At 38.7% G+C, this 22,930-nt stretch overlaps 1 protein-coding gene across 2 annotated transcripts in view; it reads right to left on the bottom strand.

The window, feature by feature from the left end:
* Positions 1 to 22,651, bottom strand: part of LOC133977571 (SLIT-ROBO Rho GTPase-activating protein 3-like) — a 33,826-nt gene extending 11,175 nt beyond the window's left edge. The window contains exons 1-11 of one of the 2 annotated variants that reach the window (XM_062415768.1): positions 22,385 to 22,651; positions 14,449 to 14,644; positions 8,753 to 8,915; positions 7,037 to 7,099; positions 4,477 to 4,668; positions 4,048 to 4,176; positions 3,716 to 3,937; positions 3,463 to 3,564; positions 1,801 to 1,998; positions 1,602 to 1,686; positions 118 to 145 (exon numbers count right to left, since the gene is read on the bottom strand). In XM_062415768.1, the coding sequence (XP_062271752.1) occupies positions 118 to 145; positions 1,602 to 1,686; positions 1,801 to 1,998; positions 3,463 to 3,564; positions 3,716 to 3,937; positions 4,048 to 4,176; positions 4,477 to 4,668; positions 7,037 to 7,099; positions 8,753 to 8,915; positions 14,449 to 14,644; positions 22,385 to 22,451 (1,445 nt within the window). In that variant the 5' untranslated portion in view covers positions 22,452 to 22,651. The remainder of the gene's footprint in view (positions 1 to 117; positions 146 to 1,601; positions 1,687 to 1,800; positions 1,999 to 3,462; positions 3,565 to 3,715; positions 3,938 to 4,047; positions 4,177 to 4,476; positions 4,669 to 7,036; positions 7,100 to 8,752; positions 8,916 to 14,448; positions 14,645 to 22,384) is intronic. The other variant, XM_062415769.1, reaches the window with a different exon arrangement.
* Positions 22,652 to 22,930: the final 279 nt, after the last annotated feature.

Here is a 22,930-nt window from a genome sequence, read left to right as displayed (position 1 = left end):
ACTCAGAGAGAAGTTGGGACATGGTGATCTAAATTCTGCCACATCCAGGGACACGAAGGGAAGGATTTTACACATCATCGCCTACTTTATTCATCCCCTTGTCACTGGACATCTTACCTTGTTGTTCCATATTCAGCCCTCTCCCCTAAAAGGAAAGGCAGAAGAGAAAGAGACTAAATTAGTATACGCTAGTTTTACAGTCACAGGCGTCTGTGGTACGGTTGAGTGCTGGCTGACTATACAAGGCTGGCAGATGGAGACGGAAAGGGGTGTTATGAGAAAACGGGCATCTATTCAGACAGGCTCAATGGGGTGAGCGCCATGGCTGCATTTGACTCACCGCCAAGCAGTGGTCATTCAGCGGTCGCCCTAGAAACAGCACAAGAGCCCCAGAAGGGGATGGCCTGCCTACTCTCTCTGCAAAGTAAAAACGTATCCAGGGGCAACAAGAGTGGGAAGTAGTGAGCGCTGATTTGTACATCTGTGTGATGATTTTGTGATATGTAACATTGTGCACTACATTCGCACACACTGCACACAAACAAATTAAGGCCTCACTTTGATCAGTCAATCAGAAATGTTTGTTTGAGGATCATGTCATGTGTAAAGCAGCTTCCAGCACAATCCTTCTTTATGTCAAACACACATAATTTTAAACCCTGAAGCAGAAACATGCATGAGTTTGAAGTAGAAACTCAACTACATGGATCATTATACATTAGAGTTCATTTTTTGGCTCAGATAAATGCATATTAAATATAAGAAATATATGAACAGTAGGGCAATAAATACCCTTCTATCACTCAGGCACTACTCATCATAAAATGTAGATTAGATTCCCAAACCTTCATAATGTAATTATATAATTTTCCTGCTTTTCCAGTTTGGTGTGCTTTGGTAGACACGGCTTGAGCAGGAAATAATTATTTGCCTGAAATGAATTTGTATTTTAAATTCAATTGATCAATCAAATGTCACTATATACACTCTTGGGTATCTACAAGAGTTTTACCATTAACTATATGTTATTGATGATCCACAAAAGAACCTGAAAAACTACATAATGACCCAAAGACTAATCTATAATCAAAAGCCGATGCTCGCAAGATTTTGAAGTACCAACACACTGACATGGAAAGACATGCATCTTAATTCCCCCTCTTGGCTCAGGTTAATGCACATTCTCTATATACTGTAAACAAACTATGACATAGCCTTCAAGTCAAGTACATTTAATCAAATCATTTTGTTTCTTTTTTGGTCTGTTGCCCTATTTTAGGCCTTAGAATTGTCAAGTTGTTAAGAGAATGACAACTTCAGCATAACAACATTTTGTATTCTATTAAACTCTAAACTCTGAAAGCATCATAGATCTCTAGATGCAGAAAAACTGTATTTTTACTATTCAATCATTTTTATGTAAAGTATAGCTACTAAATACAGATATGTAACACCATCTGCCAGGCTAGGATACCCAGTCTTATTTTGTCTTGGCAGATTCTCTTGACATATGTTCTTATATCATTTGTAACTACTCACTGACAGTAACACTGAGCTTCCACCACATTAATGTGCAGTAATAATGTTTTGATAAGTCTCACCTTCTCCTAGTGTCTGCTTCAGAAGGTCATGCTTGGCCTGAAGTTTGACAATAAGATTGCTGCCATTCAGATACTCCTTGTATTTCTGCAGATGAAATAGAAAAAGACAAATAGTGAGTGATATATTGGGCTATTTGTAGTTGTACTGTATTGCTTCATGCTGCGGTGCCATTGCACCCTCAATGTTTCAAGGACTCACAGTGAAGTAGAAGCCCTCAGTCTCTTGCTGATTGGCTCGTCTCTTAGCAATGTTTGCCTTGCTCATGTATGAGTCAGAGGAAGCTGATTTGACTGACTCTGTGGATTGGCTGTGCTGGAAGGCCTCTGAAACATCAAAGTCCTCCACTGTAAGCATGTCCTGAAGGGTCTGCATGGTGGCATCTAAAGTCTTCCTCACCTGACACACACAGCATAAAAACACAAATTGAAATATGTGACTATAACTTTAACAGTATGTCAATTACAATATATTTGTAATTCATGTTATATATTATTAGGTAAAATGTACATATAAACAACTCTCCTCAGTATCACAAGCAAGCTGTATGGTGTAAACAAGCCAGCACAGTCCAAGATTATACCACTGCAGGCCATTTTCACAGCAGTTTGACTGACACACCGTAAACAACAGAGTAATTAGTTTCCTAGCATGAAGCATCGTGACATGAAACATTAACTATGTTCCTTTCATGTGAGGCAGACTGGGAGGGATTTTGCATTTCCATATTCATAACAGACAGGCACTGACACGTATACACACCCTCGTGACCTTTACAGGTCTGTGTGAGTCACTGTGGCTATGGTGACCCCCTCCAGCAGGCCAGGAAGCATGCTGGGTTGACCCCCAGTGGGGGCAGGAGACCGGATGAGAGACGGCCCCACAGGTCAGTGTCAGATTAAAGATGAATACAAATGCAGGGTGACAGTCCTGTTTGCTATTACATGATGGAGTGACAGAACTGCGGGTGCTGGCTGCCAATATCAGTTTAAAATAAAGCATGCCAAAGGAGGTATTAAAACGCATTTGGTGCTATAATAAGTAAGACAAATACCAGCCCTTTGATTTGATTGAAACTGTGATGATAGAAATAGTCTGCCAGTAAGGTAGGTCCTGATAGAGAAGCAGCATTTCAAATGAAGTGTGTCTCATCTTTCCCATGTCTGTGCAGTAAATACGATGCTACAACCAGCAGCCTGTTGGCTTAGGTTAGCATAGAGTACGGGAGAATATGAGTCCAAATTTAGAACAAATCTGCCAACTAGCACCTCCAAAACTCACAAATGAAAAACAATGTGTCACCTTCCTGTTCTGCTACATGTGGCTGCACTTAATTGATAGTTTGAATGATAAGACATTTCATTTCCTGGCACAGTATTTTGCAATCATCTGTTGATAAGCAATGGTCTCTGCATTATTACATTACATTTCACTCAACAACTTAGACTATTATGTGCAAATCATATCACCCTTATCCTACAACATGTTTTATGTTTTTCACTTACATTCCTGATGATTCCTTCATGCTTTAACCAATTACCTTATTTTTCTCATTAGTGTGCTTTGGTAGATGCAGAAGGGGCACAAACAAGTTATTTCATCTTAATTGTCCCAAATGAATACTACTATTATACAGACGTATAGGGGTACCATTTACTGTAATGTGATTATTGATACATAAAGACCAGCTTTATATTTATATATGACTCAGTATATTTAGCCATGTGTCCTTCTCTGAATCAGCAGAAAGATAGTCTGATTTGCATACTTGCAGTGAGCTTGCTTCATTTTGAAATGAAACGCTGGGACTCACTGAAGCTGGCACTTCAACCCACTAAGACTTGTGTGCACAGAAAATCTCACCTCTTCGTTTTCTATCCCCAGCGTGGCCAGGCGAGACTGTAGCTGGTGGTAGCGCATCAAGAGCTCTGTCTGGACAGGCTGCTGTGCACTCACCTGACACACCTGGCATAAAAGGAGAAAGGAGACATAACCAAGGGGGATTTAACATAGAGAGCACTCACGTGATGAGGCGCACTTTGAATTAACAAAAACATCGGTGACCTAAGAACTGTAAACAAATCATGAACGGCCCAATCCTTCTTGAGCAGCTCACCTCATCACCCATGTGTGGCTGATAGTCAAAGCGTGCTGGAGGGCAGAATATCTGGCAGTGCATGTCCATAAACTTCAGCTTGTCTCCTCTAATGTCCATGGCGTCTACTGCTCCCTCCAGCAAGTCCAAACCCTCATGGCGAGAAGTCTCCAGACTATACTCTGCAGACAGGTAAGTTCTCATGGTGCGTGCCAGGCTAGCATGGTATCCTAAGTCACAACACTAAGGGCAAAAAGTCAAACACAGTCTTTTCAACCTTTCATTACAAGAACCAGCACTGAAACTGCAAAAGAAGGTGGTTGCATATTTTGTTTCTGGGTGGATGTCCTTACATCTATCATATCTGAGACATCATGGATGTAGTATTTGGCCACCAGGGCATTGGTGGCTGTCAAATTGAGAAGGTAGTCGTTCCGGGCCTTTGTGCATTTGAGCTTGTTTTCAGAGTACTTGGCTTGTCTCTAGGGAAACAAGAAAAAGAGACACATCAATGCATGATGTAAAATGGATTCCTAATGTACTGAAAATACATGACTACATCAATCAGATTCTATCTTGTATAATCAGTCAGTATACCATATGTATGTAATACTTCGCACAATGTAGAAAATGGCTCCTTTTAGTAATTACTACATTCCCCAGTGTCATTTGTGCACACAGAAAGTGCATCTAAAAGTTCGTTACAGATACATTTAGGGAGTATTTTACTTGAGTGTACAGAAAATACAATATCATGTACTGGCCTGTTAACCAAAACAGACCTTCTCCTTCATTTTCTCCATCTTCTTGACAGAGCTCCGTCTCTGCGGACGTTCATCATGACCGTAACGCAGCAGGCTGGTACTAATGTCATTGGCCTTGCCAATGTGCTTTTCCTCCTGTTTCTCTGCCTCCTTCAGCTTGCTCTCAGCACTGATACTCTCAGTATGGTACATGTGGTACGTCTTCATCACCTGTAAGAACATACATTCAATGTCAAAACTACACCATCATCATCAAACTAGCTGGAAGGAATGTGACTGGAATGGAAATAATCCATTTTTTATAATATTGTTCAGTATGCTCCACATTCCTTTAATATTATTTTTTATTATTGTCCAATATTTTCCTGTAGTAATCTTTCTTGCTATTCCTTATAACATTAGTTAGCTTATTTTTGTATTTTTTATATTTATAGGGCTAGCAAACATAAAACTTTTTAAATTAGCTTTGATTGATCACCAACAGTGCTTACCCGATAACATTCAAGACATAAGACAGATGATTAAATGTGCAGCATGTAGCTAAAGGTGGAATTTTGGTTGAAAAAGTAAAATCAAATAATTAAATGACCAGCATAAGAGTGTACACAGAATTTCTAAAAATAAGCGTGTTTGATTAACAGTTATTCTTTTTTTACTACAAGGATATTACATTCTATACATTTTAAGACCAAAGCTAGTTAGAATAATTTTACAATGGCAATAACAATACTTTTTAAAAAACTACTGTAAACCCATCAGTGTATGTGCGACTCAGCTTATTTGTGATGGAAAACTTTGCAAAAAAATGTGTCAGACTACAACTATTTGAGGACTGGAAATATTGATACGATTTAGGATATATTAATTCACAAATCGCAGTTCCCCTGTTTGCACAGAGACAACTCAGTTTATAATTTAACATGTTAAAATAATGAAACGTAATAAACAGGCTGTGGATTATAACAAGACAGAAATGACAGCAACATTTTTCAGACAGACAACAAAACAACAACCATCCAATGTCCGTAGGATAAGGTGAAGAACTTTAGTAGTCCTACTCATTTTTTTTGTTTTAAACTCTAACAGTCAGCCGAGCCAAAAAAAGAGAAGGAAAATAAACAGCCAAACATAAAAAACAATATTAGTGAATAATGAAACAATAACAAAACAAACAAGCAAGCTAACAAACAAACAAACAAACACTTACAGTGACATTATACCAGTCCACTTCTTTGTTCATCCTGTCTATATTGGTCAAAAGTGTTACTTTTACATATCTGTTTAAACGTATTTAATGTTCTGCATGTTTTAATTTCTTCAGAACAGTTGTTCCACACTCCTTTTGTTGTGATACAATGATATTTAGCATTCGTCCTCACTAATTGTTTTTTGAACATAGATATTCCTCTTAGATAGTGATAACCTTCCCTCATTTGGAACATATATATCAGCTAAGCTTTAAATGTACATTACAGATATATCATAATATTTTTGACCAAACACCTTGATATTGATATTGCGACAATATTGTAGGGATGACTATTGGTGCTTTCACAAAATATTTACACAATGAGATTTTTGATAAATTATCATCAGTAATGTGGATATAATGACTAAGTGGGTAAATGTAAATTATAGAATAGCTAGAACAGTCCAGTAAAATCAGAGAATTACATCACTTTATTATGATGCACCCTTTAAAATCAGGAGCAGACAATAATTGTGCCATATCAAGATATTATATGTTACAATACACATATAATGTCAATATATTGTCCAGCCTTACTTTGGTATGTTAACTAACTGTATGTTTTGTATCATATTCTTTTTGCAAATTAGCTGTCAAACAGTCAAAAAATCATAATATGACAGTTAGCATTAGCAGTGAGTCCCATGAAGAAGCACTCTGGTTTGTTTGTGTCACTGTGTCCAACATACAGCAGATGATATCACTGCATCAGTTCATTTTCCTCAGCCAAAAGAAGAGGCATCAGCACTGAACACAGCTGTTCCTCTATCTACATCACCACACAGACAAGTTCTGTCAGTGAACATTAAATGAGTTGTGTGTGCATACATGTTCTGTATGTAAACATAAAAGGACAGACTGACAACTCTTATCAGCGAACAAACAAACAGACACACAAAAAAAATCTGTCTGATTACGTGTAACATTAGCGAAAAATATTACAGTAGCTCATGTTAGCTGTGCATACAGTACACCTCTGCAGCACCAGACTGCTGAGTCCGCTTGAAGCACAGCTGGGGGCAAGAATGCTCTCCCCTTCAGTGGATGCACAGTGGGAGGAAGAATGAACATTTTCTCCTTCTATGACCTCATCAAGAAGGAAGAAATGACTTGTTAGAGTCTGCACTGCTGATAAGGCATATCTGCTATGTGCAGTGCAAAGCCAGCTGCTTCACATGTAACAAGTTCTGCTCTGACAACTGAAAAAAAGCTTGGATTTGAGATTGATGACCTACAGGCAGCTAGCACAGGAGAAAGGGCACAGCATTCAGCCTGTTACATACAGAAAAAGGATAGGCATGACAGGACAATGATATTTGTTTCACTCACTGTGTAGAGCTCATTGGTGACCTTCACTAACTCCTCGTGCATCTGCACCCCAATTTCTTTGCTCTGTAAAGAGAAAAGCAGGTAACAGTTTCACAAGTGACAATAATTCCACATTTAAAAGGAAAATGAAGGCAGATATTTAATCATGTAAGACTAGAAATTGGGTTATTTACTAGAGTAGCAACAATTGGAAAACTTAATGGCTGTGTGCCAATTTTGCATGTGAGGGATGTCACCATTTGTCGAAACGCTGTCATCACTTTGCACCAGAAAACATTTAATACAATGCTCAAAGTGCACATGCAGACAAAAAATAGAACAGAGCAGTGACTTCAGAACATTTCCCAAGGAGTTGTGTCACAGTTTCAGCTCAGTAACAGAGCCTAAGAGCCTATGATGAATTGGACATGTCCCATGACAGGGCTTATAGCCCATGAGGAGGAATGGGGCCAGTAGAGAGTGACTCTAAAAATCCTGTTGAGAGGATATGGAGTGACGCTTAGCCCAATCAATCTTGTTTTTTTGCCACCTTTCAGGAGCCACTTGACAAAACAGCAACCTTGTGTTTTCACATGTGACAAGAATTAATCTCTAGCACATTCAGTACATTTAAACTTTGACTTAACAAACGCCAGAGTTTGATTCATTCCCTTCCCACATGTGCAATGTATTAGCAACGAAACAGCTCTGCAGTTGAATTTACAGTGTAACAGGATTATTGTTTCGAAGAGCATTTGAGCATTTGAGCTAACTTCTTCCATAGGAGACATTTTCTGGAGTCCTTGTCCTCTTTGCGCTGGCCCCAAGCCATCCCATTCCAATCACAGCTCCCATCGTGACAGTGCAGAGCCCCCTAGAGGGCATAAATTATGGGAGATTCCTGCTGCTGTCAAGCGATACTGATCTAATATCCCTAAGGTGAATTGTTCATCACAGCCCCTGAAACACAGGCACTTTGCAATCCTCGCACATACCAATCATAAGCCTCATGAGACGTTAGAGTATAACCAAACCTTCAATGATGTTACATTTCTGAATGAGAAAAGCACATTCATTTGAATTCCCTCCGAAAACTACAGAATTTGCTGTAAAAATTAAAAATTAGGCAAATCCAACCTCATGGGAAAGAGTGAGAATGATAGGAGCAATGCAGTGTAAAGAGCATCAGAAATGGTTTGCGATCTAAATAGGGAGCAAACTGAGCATGATATTGAGAATGACAATACGCTTGATGATTAGGGGGGTCAAAAAATCGCACCAACCATGTTAAGCTCTACTGTGCACACACTTCCTACTCTCACAATAGTAAAACCTCAGAGATGAGTTGAAGGAGTACTCTCAAAATCAATCTAATGGCTAGAATTTGCACCAAGCTATAAATTAGCTGCCTAGTAGGCAAAAAATGTAATTTTGAATGGTAACTGAAATACTAACTAAGCATCATTGGTCATATCAAGAGATAATGACATAGTGAACTTAATAACATCACTAAAATGTGATCAGACCTCAAAGGGGATATGCCATATACTGTAAGAGCCTCACACCATGAAGCATACTGTAAGTCCTGATACATTTCAATTCATTTTGTGTTGGTGTGGTGTCAAGTTCCCAGCTGAGAGCATCAGTCATGCGATCTGAGCAGACGATTTCTGTGACTATGTGCGTTATAAACGGTCAGGGTTACATGCCTCTCATCCATTTCATTCCAATTCTGACCTTTTTGAAAAGTCTGATGACATCCTCGCCCACATGCGCAAGACGCACAATGACGTTGTTGTTGTAGATGTCACTGAGAGTGGCGTGGTCTCTGCTCTCCCGCCTGGTCTGGTCCAAGACCAAATACCAGCAGTTCACAGTGGACAGGAGATTTTGGTCCTTTCTGCAAAAACCGAAGCAAGACTTTATTAGTTTTTACAATGGTAAAAATTAAATACGGGCGTTGTTAGTATTGGAAAATATGACTTTAGTGGTGTTTGAATGTTTTCACAAAGACATTCCTGTTTCATCAATCAATTTCTTGAAATCTCTATATAGACCAATGTCATGTAATATTTCAGACTATAGATGTATTCATACTATATTCATATTATATTCAGACCACAAGTAAACAGCAGAAAACTAGTAAAACAGGTCATCCAGCCTTGTGTTTCCAACACAAACCGAAAAAACAGCAAAAGTTTTAAATGGACCAACTGTTGCACAATTAATTCACCCCTCCTAAAATTACTTGGGACTCTAGCAGTGAACATGAAACATGCCTTACACACTACACAGATCTTACATTATATCAATTGGTACCAGCTCAAGGGCTTTACATATTATACATCAAAGGGTCACTGCACATGTGGTGAGAAATCAGGACAAAAGGAGACAGCTGTGCACACACACACACACACACACACACACACACACACACACACATACATGCACACACACGGAAGGCATGCTGACTGCACTTGCCTCCTTGCTCGAGGGAGCATGTGAGTTCAATTATCCCCACACTGAACAGTTTATTTGTGTTCTTCTTTGTCTTTAGGGAACTGTTTTACTGTTTTTCTAACCTCTAACAATAGTGACTGAAATATAAAAATTATGTCTCACATTACGTTTTTACAGCCTGCTAAATAACGGTGTGTCGAAACACCTTTTGCTCTTGGCTGATAGATGACCTATGCTGGGAGTCCAACTTTATTTCTTCTTTAATGACTAGTGAAAGGAGATGAGAGTGGATGAATGATGTTAACACACAGGGAAGAGGACATTCAAAAGTCATTTGAGACCTAGATAGCTATCTCTACTTATTTGCACCCGCAGAACCTTTTATCATATCACACAACTGATCAGTAGCTCTGGACTGAAAAATTAACTCTCAATTGCCTGCTTTACTTTGTAGAGCAAAGCCACCATGACTTCCACAGTAACTCTTTTCTTTCCATCTAACATGTCATGGGGAACACAATTTGTTGTGGCTTGTAATAGTATCATGTTGCAAGTTGTGATTTAACAGTAAAATATACAACAGAGCAGTCAAGACGCGTTTCCTCTCAACTGCTTTCAAAACTTTTGATGACTTTTATCCTTTGAGACTTTTATTCATGTTTTCAATTTCTTTTTGAAGGGTTGCCACTTACGCACATTACCAATCAACCCATGTATGACCAATAATAACTTTAAGATAGAATTATAATCACAACATTGATATACAATCTTACAGAAGAATGTGTTAATATAATATAGTAATCGCTCTAAATATTGCATATCTTTTAATTCTTCATCCTTCTTTTTTTGCAGGAGGGGAACCTCAAGGTCATATCCTTGCTCCTTAATAGTTATGTAACTGCATGCTGTCACCTGGTCAAGTCATACACATGTATGGCATTTCTTTCTACTGCTGTGCTAACATGCAACTTGATGAGCCCAAAAACTCATATACCATTTATGACTCCTCTGAAAACTGTCTAGGTGTTGCAAATCTTGTCTATAAAAGAATATCTAATAAATGATGATGGAAAATAGTTTTGTTTGAAACAGTGTAACCTTGAAGCATGAATCAGAAATGCAGCAATTATTTTTGAATCTAACCTCAGTTTTGAAGCTCATATTGAAAGAGAGGTCCTTGAACTGCTTTCAAAACATTTTTATCCTTGGACAATGTTATTCTTGCTTGTGTTTTCTTTTTGAAGTGAACATGGAAACTTTCTGTTTCCCCATCTTTGTGGAGCTGTTTCTACACTACAACATAGAAGTAAGAATGCATGATTTAGTTTCCAATCTAATTTACCTTCATGCATCCAAAACAATAATGAAGATGAATCCACATTCAGTCGTCCCAGGAATTAGAACTAAAAATTAATTTCTATTTCTATTATTTTTTACATATAAATTAAGTGATTTTGTATAGGTTGTATTTGACACTGACCATTTTCAGACAGTTAATAATAAGAATGTCTGCAACACTGTAGAATTCCTGATAAATAAAACTAGGGCTGGGCAATATATCGATATTATATCAATATTGTGATATGAGACTAAATATCATCTCAGATATTGAATATCATAATATCATGATATGGCAGTATTGTCTATTCCTGGTTTCAAAGGCTGCATTAAAGTAGAGTGATGTCTGACCAGACTGTTGTAGCTGTTCTATAATTGTTCTTTACCCACTTAGACATTATATCCACATTACTGATGATTAAATATTGAAAATCTCATTGTGTAAATATTTAGTATACATTTAGTATAAGATTTAGACTACAGCACTAGTAGTCAATATTATTGTAATATTGATATCCAATACCTGTGAACAAGTATATGTATATGCATCTTAAATATATCTGTCATGGGTTGACCCAAGGTTTAATTTATAACTCTATCCTTCTGTCTGGATGAATGATTTTTGAAAAGCAGTGCAAACATAGTACAACAGAAAAGACATCTGAAAAGTTCTGTTTCTGCAATGTGTTGCACTTATGTGATGCTAAAGGTAATCCACAGTGCTGGGCATCAGCACCTTCTGCTTTTCCTTTTCATCCCGTGACACTTTGATTAAAAACATGAACAAGCTATCCCTATAGGCCCGTCTTTCAAGCAGAGCAGGTGTTTGATCCTGGACAGGAGATGCCAGGAAACTGACTGTAAATCTTTGGCTGTTGGCTGCTCTTGAATAAGGATGAGACTGTAGTGTTCAGGACTCAAAGGCGCTGATGCCTAACTGTTCGTAGAAGATGACAGAAGAAGGTTTTCTACCTGACAGCCTACAAAAAGTACAACTGCTTCACAACAAGGTCTCCGCATCATAAAGTAGAATGCAACTCTCAGCTGAACTATAGTGTGCTGACATTTCAAACACATACTGGCTGTATTAAAGGATAAGGCAGGTGATACACATTTCATGTGTAAAGCCAAACCAACAATGACCTCATCCAACTCACAATTGTGTGTGTATCCAAAAGCTGATATAACCAATTCCTCTATGTTGTGAATCTTCATTTTTGTCCAAAAAATATTAACTATTGAAACCTGTCTGTGTGTGACACCGCTGCATTGGGTTATGATAACTGCAGTTTGTTTAGAAATGGTTTCATAGACTTTCAACAGCTATCACATTTTCAGTCTCCAGAGAGTAGTTCCTTGTTTAGCAGATGCCACTGCACATGCACAGGAATACATTCCCGTTTACAGAGTTTTGCTAGCTTACATATCACAACTAAGGCCGTAGCCAGGATTTTTCAAATACCGAGGTCAAAAAGAAAACCACAACTTAAATATCAGTTCAGTGTAATCCATGATGTAATTATAACGCTTTCTTGCTGTGCATTTCTCAGTCATGGTCACTCTTGTGGTCCAATTCTTTCTTATCACTTCCAATTTTGCAACTTAAATCAACTCCTATTTCAGTATTCTACAACTTCCATGGTTGCATATTTAAAAATTATAACTGCATTATATTATTTTCTTTGTTTGTTCTTAAAATGTGGAATGGAGCACGGCCTGCTGGGAAAGGGAGAAAAGGGCTCGTCCAATGAATGAACAGTTTGTAAAATCGGGTCAAGTCCAATTCACAAATGTAGACAACATATTTCTGGTGATTTTCAAGTCACAGTTCAACATCTACTGCAGCAGATATTTTTTCTGGAAGTGAGCACTTTATAACTGCGACTTAAAAATCTCCAGTAATATGCCGTGTATATTTGTGAATGTGTGACGAATCTGCTGACGGAAGCGCAACACAGCTGTTCTGTAAGGAAACCAGTTAAATTGGAAACCAGGTGGCACATAACACCGGGGCCGGGGCCAGTGAAAAAATTCCCGGTGGATTTCAAAGCCTCACTCCACCGCTGGCTATAGCCGACTACTTTTGTTTTGACATGGCAGCGGTATCTGCAAGTACGTGTCATGTGACGGTCCGTTGATGCAAGGATAATTGTCTCGTCGGCTATTTTCACTTCACAATGAAATGAAAATACCGAGGACATGACCTTGGTGTCCTCAATGGTAGCTACGGCCATGATCACAACCTCTCCATTTTTACTGAAACTCTTTTAAAACTCACAATGTGTCATATGTAGTATAAGATCTGTTGACAATAAGAAAAACATAGAATAACAGCCAGGCTCATCCTTAACTATTGTACAACATGTGGGATATACATTGTCTTTTCAAGACACAGTCATTATAATCATATTTTTGCTACAGCTACTCTGTTGTAGGAGGCTTTGAAAATGCTCCCTGACAGTCTTCTGCCAACCCATTTATTAGATGTGACATTACAGCTGAAAATCTGAAAGGATCACTGATAATAAAGAAGGGCACTGAGGTTGTGATGTAAAAAAAAAAAAAAAAAAGACAGAGAGAGATATTGCAGACAGAGCAAGCTCAGAAACTCAAGAAGAGAAGACCGCGTGGGATTATTAATGATAGAGACTTAGTCGGCCCATTGTAGTCTGTGAGTATAAATCTAGCCTCTGACAGACAGATATAATGACGTCCATTTAATGTGACGGGGGAGAATCTGGGACAGTAGGGTGTAGAGAGAAGTCATGCAATGTGAATCTCTTACAGGGGTCTCCCTTTGAGGGAACGCTCCATTTATCAATGTCCCAGTGACGGGAGACTAAAAGAGAAACGGAAAGATCTCTCTCGAATATACCAACGTGTTTGTTCCACATGACTGACACAGCCAGGTCACATGAAAGGGTGTGCAACTGCCTACATATAAATTATACCATCTTTACTGTTTTAAGGTAGGTTCGATTTCCTGCATTGCTAATACTATAATCATACACTGAGAATTACTGAGCAGATTTCTTCACATAGATTTTATTTATTTATTTCAGGAGCTTTCAACCCCTTCATTTCATCTGATTTCAAGGTGAAGAGTGCTCTTCTAGCTGAATGTTCTCTTTTTCATATGCATTATATCTGATATTCATTTGATCACTCCAGTCAGCCAAACTGGACAAAATATGAGAAAATGATCTAAAAGTCAGTGAGAGCTGCAGGCTGGTCAGAGTATCTACTGCAAGCAGCAGATCCTCAACATGTATTTGAGTATTTGAGTAGCAGTCTAACGTGAAGCTGTTTGAGAATGGAAATGAAATGACAGCCACAGAGAAAAGACGGGAGGGGGGCTGGATAAAAAGTCTGACCTAGTTGGGAGAAACACAGCAGCCTGAGGCCACAAGCTTCCTTGGCCCTGGATTCATTTCAGGCCATTTCTTCTGCTTTTATACCTCTTCTCTTTTCTGTTTCTTATCCTTCCCCTTTTTTTCTTTTTTCTTTCTGTTTCCATCTATTCGTGCTGTGCCAGTGATCAGTAAAATATATGTCACGTAAATGTTTTTTTATGGGTCCAACACATCCGATACAGATGTTCCAGTGCTTAGCAGACAGTCAGTGGCCAGACTCACTTGAAGTGCTGGTGCTCTCTGGAGGTGCGGATCTTGGCGGAGTAGCGCTCTGCCAGTTTGTCCAGACTCCTTGAGTACTCAAGCTGTAACTCGGCCTTTCGACGGAAGAACTCCTGCAGGTCCTGCAGCAGCTGTAGTCGGGATTCAGACTGCTGCTCCAAACAACGGAACTGCTCCACCAGCTGGTTTCGGATCTCTGCATATCAACAAAAAAGCAATCAAAAGAGGGAGACCACCTTCAGAATAAATAGAGCCTCTGATGGGCTTACATGCTTGGCCTCACTTTACCCTGCCAAACACTGCTGTAAGTCAGCATTTAACCCACAGGCCCTCAGCAAAGCACATAATGTGGCAACATACAAATATGTAAGGATCCAGTCAAGCTAGCACAAGCACTATTACAAGAACAAAGTCATCATAATGGGATAAAACTGGACGTCAAAGTGCATTTGTCTGCTGTCTGTATGTATGTGCGTGTGTGTGTGTGTGTGTGTGTGTAGTGGGAGGGGGTCTGGGGGTGTCTGAATGCTGGGATATCACGTGCATATGAGATGCATGTCTGTTGATTACAGCAGACAGCACAGAAAATGTAAAATAGGTCAGCTTCTCAAAATGCATTGTGCTACGAGAGCCTTCAGAGAAGTTTGTCCTGAAGAAACAAATTGCAGGCATTCTTTCGATTACAAGATCACTGTGGTTTTGTGCTCATGAGGTTTGGAAACTCACTGCTCCTATTCATAGTCTGAGAATGAGGGAAAATTAACTGTGGTGTAAATTCTGAAAATATGGTTGATATGGCATTTACAAATAGGCAGATATAATACTTCCAAAACTTAAATGTTTTAAAGCTTATTAACAATATTTCACAACTCCATTTAACAAACCAATTTTGGTTTCAATCTTCAAGTTAGTTCAAGTTAACATTAATTTAACTTTAATTCTAACACTGATCATTTCACTCAGAGGCATCTTGGCCATTTGACTCGAGTGGTCACGTGCACCCTTAAACCAATTTCTTACAATTAAATGTCAGCTTTGGCTTCTATGTTAATGATCAAACCAACCAAACAAACAAACACATATGAAGAACCAAAATGTGACCTACAAAACAAAGGATGGATATAAGGAGAATTCTGACAAAAAGCTATAATAGTGCAAGTACATAACAGTAACATGTTTGTGAGCTTTCTTTACGTTAAATACTCAATGTGCTGGCTAGCTAACCAGCTAACATTACTTCTGAGTTCACAGCCTTTTTGCTAACATGTTCTTGTTCAATATTGTTCAATATAGTGGGATGTGCACATATATTTTGAGGGGCTCTAACCGAAAAAAGGGCACCGCCCACCCTGATTTTAGGGATCAACTGTCAGCTCAATCATTCCTGGTGAAGCCCGGGACTTAGATTGTAGTAGGGTATATGTTGTTTTGTATGTAAAAATATATACTAGAAGAAAGAATTTACATAACGGATTTCATGAACATATTTTCTTCACCTGCTGGCCTGCTGCGTCTTCCTGATATCCGTGTTTGATTGTTTTTTGTCCCATGCCAGATTGAGTGGCTCTGCTCTGGGCCCCTCCCATCTTCAACTATGTCACACAGAGGCACGTCAATCAAAAAGTAATACAAGTTTGGGCTATACGGTTTTAAACTAATTGGGTCAAATTTCAGAAATTGCTACTTGTATTTATTTATTTATATAGCAGCTAAATAAATACATTTTAATAAACTTTATTTTTTCCCCCCAGAGGGGCAGCTCAGTCAAGGAAGGCAAATGGGCTGTTGACTGGGCAACAATAGCCCATACCTGTGCACGTCCTTGGTTCAATATAGCGTTAATAAGTGTCATTCAACTACTTTTCAGTTACTGATAGAGAGGTGGTTTGATCATAAACACAGAAGTCAAAGCAGATATGTACTGGTTACAACCTGGTTTGGTGTGAACATTAACATTTGCATAAGCAAATGTTCACACTTTAAAAAAATTGACTCCATGACGCCCCTGATTTCACTGTTGTAGCTTGAGTGTTAGGAGTGTAATTATTCCCTTTTAGATTTGAAAAAGGCCACAAATAAACACCTACAGATTTCCAGCTGGACAGCCTGTATTGGTAGTTGGCTGTTCCTAAAGACCTCTTGGATTGCAGATAATAAAAACGTCTACAAAAGCAATAACATCACTTTTATGGCCTTACATTAACACTGAGAAATACAAATAACATTTCATTTCACCTATATACAGTACTGATTATTACAAGGCCGTCATAAATCCAGTGGTGAAGTAGCTGCTGAATGTGCACTGGCAGATGAACCATAAATCATATCAGAACCTAGAGCTGAGTGATATGGTTGGAAGCAGTATCACTTTAAGGATGTTAATAAGGATATTTCCAATGTTGATACATATGAGGGTAACGGCAAATGTATGACAAAATTACATTGAGATAATTACAAAAGATAAAAATTATTTTAATTCCAGCATCACAAATGTGATTATGTTTTCTTCAATGATAATTAAATGAATATCTTTGGGTTGTGGACTGAACAGGAGGACAGAAAAATACATTTGACAATGTCATCTCAGGCTTTGGGAAAACAGTGATTTTATGGACCAAACAACTAATTGAATAATTTACAGATTAATCAAGGATGAAAATAATCCTTAGTTCCAGCCCTAGTCTAAAACATAAATAACTTGTTTTGTTAGTTTTTAATTAAAGCTTGCTTGAAATGAGACATTATTGAATGATAGTACAATAAGATGAAATCATTCAGAATTTTACTGAAAGTCAATAAACAACTATTTTAAATAACTGGTGAGTCCAAATCTGTGGGATTATTCACTCACACGAGGGTATAAACAAGGCCTCTCTCTACAAGACAATGAAAAGCAGTTGAGCAACATTGAGATGGCTGAAGATTCCATTATGACAGACTGTTTCAACCATGCATATGATTGCTGTGTACTGAAAGGAACTTTGCAGAAATGTATCAATGGAGAAGATGACCCAGCAGAAGAAAAGACCTTTTGTTCAGTTCTAAATGCTGTTTCTGTATCTAGAATAAAGGATTTCCAAAATTCCTCCCCCGTTGTCTATGAGTGTGTGAGTGAAAATGTGAATGAAGGAGCAAGGAGAAAAAGAAAGACGGAATAAATATGTAGTCCCTTGCTGTTTGGAGATGTACCCCTCATGGTCCCCATAGTTGCCCAGTTGCCTGGTTACATGCCTCTAGAGGCATCTCATTGAGAGCAGGCTAGTTCCCTGTTCTGACAGTCGCAGCAGTCAGTCTATTTAGCATAATGGCCAAGGACAAGGGCAACTTTCTCTGCTTCATAATGCTCAATAAACAACAGTCTGCGCTGATGAACGATGAAGCAATCAAGTTCAAAATTGAAAGAAATATCACTGAAGTACTGTGCTAAAATAGCCCACAAAACAAAATGTGTTGGCCTACATGACTTTAATCCTTTTTAATCATACAGTGACAGCATAAAAGAACAAGCTGATAATATAACGAGCAAATCTAAATTGATTTAACTGCAATTTTATCAGTCAGACATCAAATAGACTCATGATATTTGCATTCACTCTCCTGTGAGTGTGTTATTTTTAGACCTTAAACTGTTACTAGGGACTGTGCAATACTGCACTACATTCGATGAATGATTCAAGCCTTTGCAGAGTAATGCATAATTACAAGGAAGCTGGCAAGGAGTTCAAGTGAATAATATAGCAAGAAGTAAGCCTCAAAAGCTAAATGTGGCCTCTTTGCTCTCTTTTTATTGATTACACAAAAGAGAAGGTTTCCTTAAATTAAATGCAGAGTCACATGCCAAACTGGATGTTCAAATTGGGAACAGTCTTTTGCCAAAATTAGTAAAATGTTCCACACCCAAAGGCCTGTGGAAATTTCACTAATAGGACTTCAGCCATTTCTAATGTTTATTTTTCTCCTAACCCATATGGTTAACATCCTGGTATGTGCTGGTGACTTTAACAACCATTTTGAGTATAAATTAATTGCTTCCAGAGACTTGAGGGCAACATTGAAGCAGAAAATGAAGAAAAATAACTTGTTTAGTTGCTTAAGTCATCAATCTGGTTGTGACTGAGCAATGAGATATTGTCCCAGGTCATATTGTAAATATAAACAAGTAAAATGTTTTTAGTACATATACATACAACCACTAAAGCCATCTAAATATAAAATGAAACATAATTTATATCACCCCAATAATTTTGCTCCTATTTTACCCTGTCAATTCAAAAAGACAAACCATGTCCTCCTGCTAATCTCAAAAACAGCATGCTTGTAGGGGCCACACACCTGGATGTCTAACAGACTGTACTGTAATGTAATGAATTACATGTTGCCTTGCAGGTTTACCATTTAGACTGATGGACTGCTGCAGCAGGTAGTGAGCACCAGATATCACATAGTGAGGAGTGATTGTCACCACAGTAGCCTGCTCAAACTAGCATAGCACAGCTACTGCAATGGCCAGCAGCCGTCTCCAGGGCTGTGTCTGCAGTTATCTATGCGTGGCTAGTCACATGTGTCCTAACCCAAACTGACACGTTGACATAATTTAGTACAAATCAAGGCTGTGTTCTGTGAACGTCTTCTGAATGCAGTAATGGCTATGGTATGCCTTTACAGTCTATTTATTTGCTTGAGCTCACATGTCTTTCTCCCCCCTCTCCTGATACAAATACTTCTAACAAGGAAAGGCGTCACTATTTGAAAATCCAAGATGTAGTGTCTCATACATGTTACCAACACACAGGAAACAAAGATATTGTTTCACAGTTGTAACGCAACCCTGACATTTCAAGAAAATATCAGTCTGAGCATTCTTTCATGAGGAATACACACAGAGGGGTGTGTCTACATGCTTCTGATGAAATGCATATCTACAGTGAAGTTGGTGGCGATGGGATAAGAGTGCCTATGGTGAGATGCTATGTGATTGTCACTGGATTGTCATCAAACAGGTGTAAATGTAATCTGTACATCATACATATTACAAATGGTACAAACTATTACACTATTACAAAAATTCCAGGCTTTTCTATTTCCATTATTTGTCTTATGCTGTAGGGATGACTATCCCTATACACACAAACTCTGCAGTGCCATATGTTTCCTTTGCAACAGCAAATCTTACAATAAAGGTTTTGTATGATACCCTATTAGAGCAATTTGTGCACAAGACTCTAAACAAACCAGATGGCATTGAAGATAATGTGGCCTGCAGCTAGTGTGACGCATAATGAGGGGCATCCCCTTTTTTGGTGTGTTTTGTGTTTGGGTTCAGCAGGAAGCTTAGAGATACTCCAGGCTGGTTAACTATACTATTTAAATAGAACATTGTTGAATTAATCAGGAAGACAAATTTTTAGTCACAAACAAAAAATAATAGAAAAAACACATAATGTCAGTTGGTACCAACAGTTAAATGATGACTAATGGTTTGATACAAAGCTGTATCTCCTGTTTTTGGGTGAATCATCACTCATCAATGAATCGGGCATGGCTTGTGACAATAACGGCAAACACAGGCCTGGACCTGTAAAGCTGTTAGCAGAAAAAAACACAGTTTGCTGAAATGTCTCATTAGGTTTGTGCCCGATTGAACCACTGTGCAGTCAGCAACTCAGCATTATCGGAGGCCAGTGTCAGTGTCAGAGTAAGCCCTCACAGCTCCAAACTGATCCAAGCCCAGTTTGCAAATGAGCTTAAGATGTCAGCTTAAAAGCTTTCTCTGAAACTGAGATGAGAGAGACGGAGCTGTGATGGCTCTCAGCCACAAAGCTGGTGTGGAGACCAGAGAGAGAGAGAGAGAGAGAGAGAGAGAGAGTGAGAGTTAGAGTGAGAGTGTCAAAGAGAGAGAGAAACTGAAAGAGTCAAACAAATAAACAGACAGACAAAGAAAGCGACAAGGAAAAAGCAAACCGCACCTCTATCTACAAAATGCTGATCATACTCTTCATTCCAGACACACGTCACTTTTGTGGAATATTTGAATGTACATATTTGCGCAGATACCCTAAAGACTTAATCAACAACAGTATTACCCACAGTGAAACCCCGAACTCAATCAATGACTAATCCAAACAAGGTCATTATATTAAAGTTAAGATGAAATTGCAAAGAATATTTATATGCAAATAAACACTTGAACTAAAACTATCTAGTGGTACCACTAATGTAAAATGCATCATCTGCATTTCAATTACAGCACATGTGCTACACGTCTGCCTGGCATGCATTCAAATGTACACAGTGTTAACAAACACGTTGAGATGTCACTATCCTATACAGGAAAGTATACAGACCCCGACAAACACCTTCAGTTCACAGTAGACATTTCAATTGATGTTTGCTCTGTACAGTCATCTTTGTTGTTTGGTGTTTTTTGAGTACTGCAGTCCTGCTGGGGTTATTTTGAGCACAGTCTGAAAAGAAAGGGCTATTTCATCCCATTATAATAGTCAGGATTATCTGAGTTCATCTGTTTTAGACCAATAACTTTCATATAGTCTGAAATAAAGATGGTCGATGTACCCAGGCCCAACACTGTGAGGTGTTGGGTAATGGCCAACCAGTGAAACTGCAGCAAGCTGACTGAAGAGCATTAGTGATGTGGTTTCCACCATTGTGTGCTAGTTAATAATGTTAAAAGAATGCAGATTTAATAACTCAAATTCTGCAATTTAATTGATTCTAACTTTCAGTAGATTTTCAAAGTATGATTTTCGAATGATGGGTCATTGTGTGATTATTTTCATTATAATTGAATCTGCCAATTATTTCAACAAATTATTTTCTGGATTCACTCATTTCAAATAAGAATAAGAATAAAACTAAGAAAGAAAAAAAACAGCCTTCACAAATTCCTGGATCCCAATGTGACGTCTTTATCTTGTGTGTTTTGTTTGACCAAAAGTCAGAAACCCAAAGATAAGAAAAGTTTTAATAATCAGGTCAAAATAGTTACATTTTCTGTCTGTGCCTTGTTTGTTCCAGTGCACTGTTTGAAGCCTGGAACCACAACCCTGAGAAGGTTATGCACTTAAGTGTTACAGTTAACACTTCACAAAGTTGTCTCTAAAAGGTTGAGCAGACAACCCACCCATATACATCCTGCACTGTCTATTCCAATACAGTGTCAGTGGTCCTGACACTCTCCTCTCTCAGGGTGGTTTATCCAGTCTCATATTTAGCGGCAGACAGTAAAATCCTTTCATGGTTCATAATTCATACAGACAGCATACATTATTGATGGACTTTCTGAAGTGTTTGCTGTGTGACCTTCTCAAGCTTCCCTTCCACCCTCCTGATATTACACTTTGTCCTGAAGTATCAATGCTCACTATAGATTATCACAATTAATTTTCACATTTTAACCTTTCTTTTCCTAAGAAACGACTGTAATTTGTAACCAGACGCCTCCAAGTATGAATACCTGAGGTGCGTGACCTCCAGTCTATTGGAAAAATTGTCCAAGGTGAATTGTTACATTCCCATGTTGGGTGTTCAGTATCAGTACAGTCTCAAATAAATATCATCTGTACTTTGACACATGTGAAGCTCTATGAAGTAGCTTGGCTGGCCACACACATGCAGGGCTAGGCTTGTTATAACCCAGGATCTGGAGCACACAGTCATCATGAGTACAGAGAAACCGTTTCAGCCAAGTTACACCTTCATTTTTCTATTATGGATTTAATGGTTGGGTTAAATGCCATTGATTTAGCAGCAATTAGATATTTCTATTGGAATTGGTTACAAATAAACAACTGCCATTTAAAACTATACAATGTGTCCCACCCTACAGCATCGCACACAAATGAAGCTTGTGGTAAAGTTACGCAATAGTGGCTTGACATACGGAATAACAATATGATCGGGCCTGCATGTTACCAACCTTTCACTTGGGTCTCATATTCGGCAATAATCTCTTTGTCCTTCTTGACTTTCGCCTGAGATGACATTTTGAGGGGGAGAATGGATCGTGCAGTCCTTGCAGGCAGGAATCAGCGTCTCTTATTTGCCACAATGCAGTGTTTCAGCCCGTCTGCAGTCCTCCCCGAACAGTTGAACAACAATCAGATGCGAATCATCGCCCGCTTGACACAACTTCGGATATTAAAAACGCACTTGAGGCTCATGCGATGTTGCTGCTCTGCGTAAAAGGCGACGTCGACCTAAAAGTGCATAATGATCCCCGACCCTGACCACTCCTCTTCACCAGCACTCTTTAGTGAATCGGAAAACAGTTCGCGTTTGATGGTCATTTCATAAAGCGTAGAGTGAAATCTGTAAGAGGCAGCTATGGTAGCCTCAGCTATGATAGCGCTTCTGCACAACACCATCCAATCTCTCTCTCTCTCTCTCTCTCTCTCTCTCTCTCTCTCTCTCTCTCTCTCTCTCTCTCTCTCTCTCTCTCTCCTCTCTCTCTCTCTCTCTCTCT

The sequence above is a fragment of the Scomber scombrus genome, chromosome 3, assembly GCF_963691925.1.
Source record: "Scomber scombrus chromosome 3, fScoSco1.1, whole genome shotgun sequence".
Lineage (NCBI taxonomy): Eukaryota > Metazoa > Chordata > Actinopteri > Scombriformes > Scombridae > Scomber > Scomber scombrus.
The sequence above is the reverse complement of the archived record's forward strand: the minus strand, read 5'-3'. Positions and strand labels throughout refer to the sequence as shown.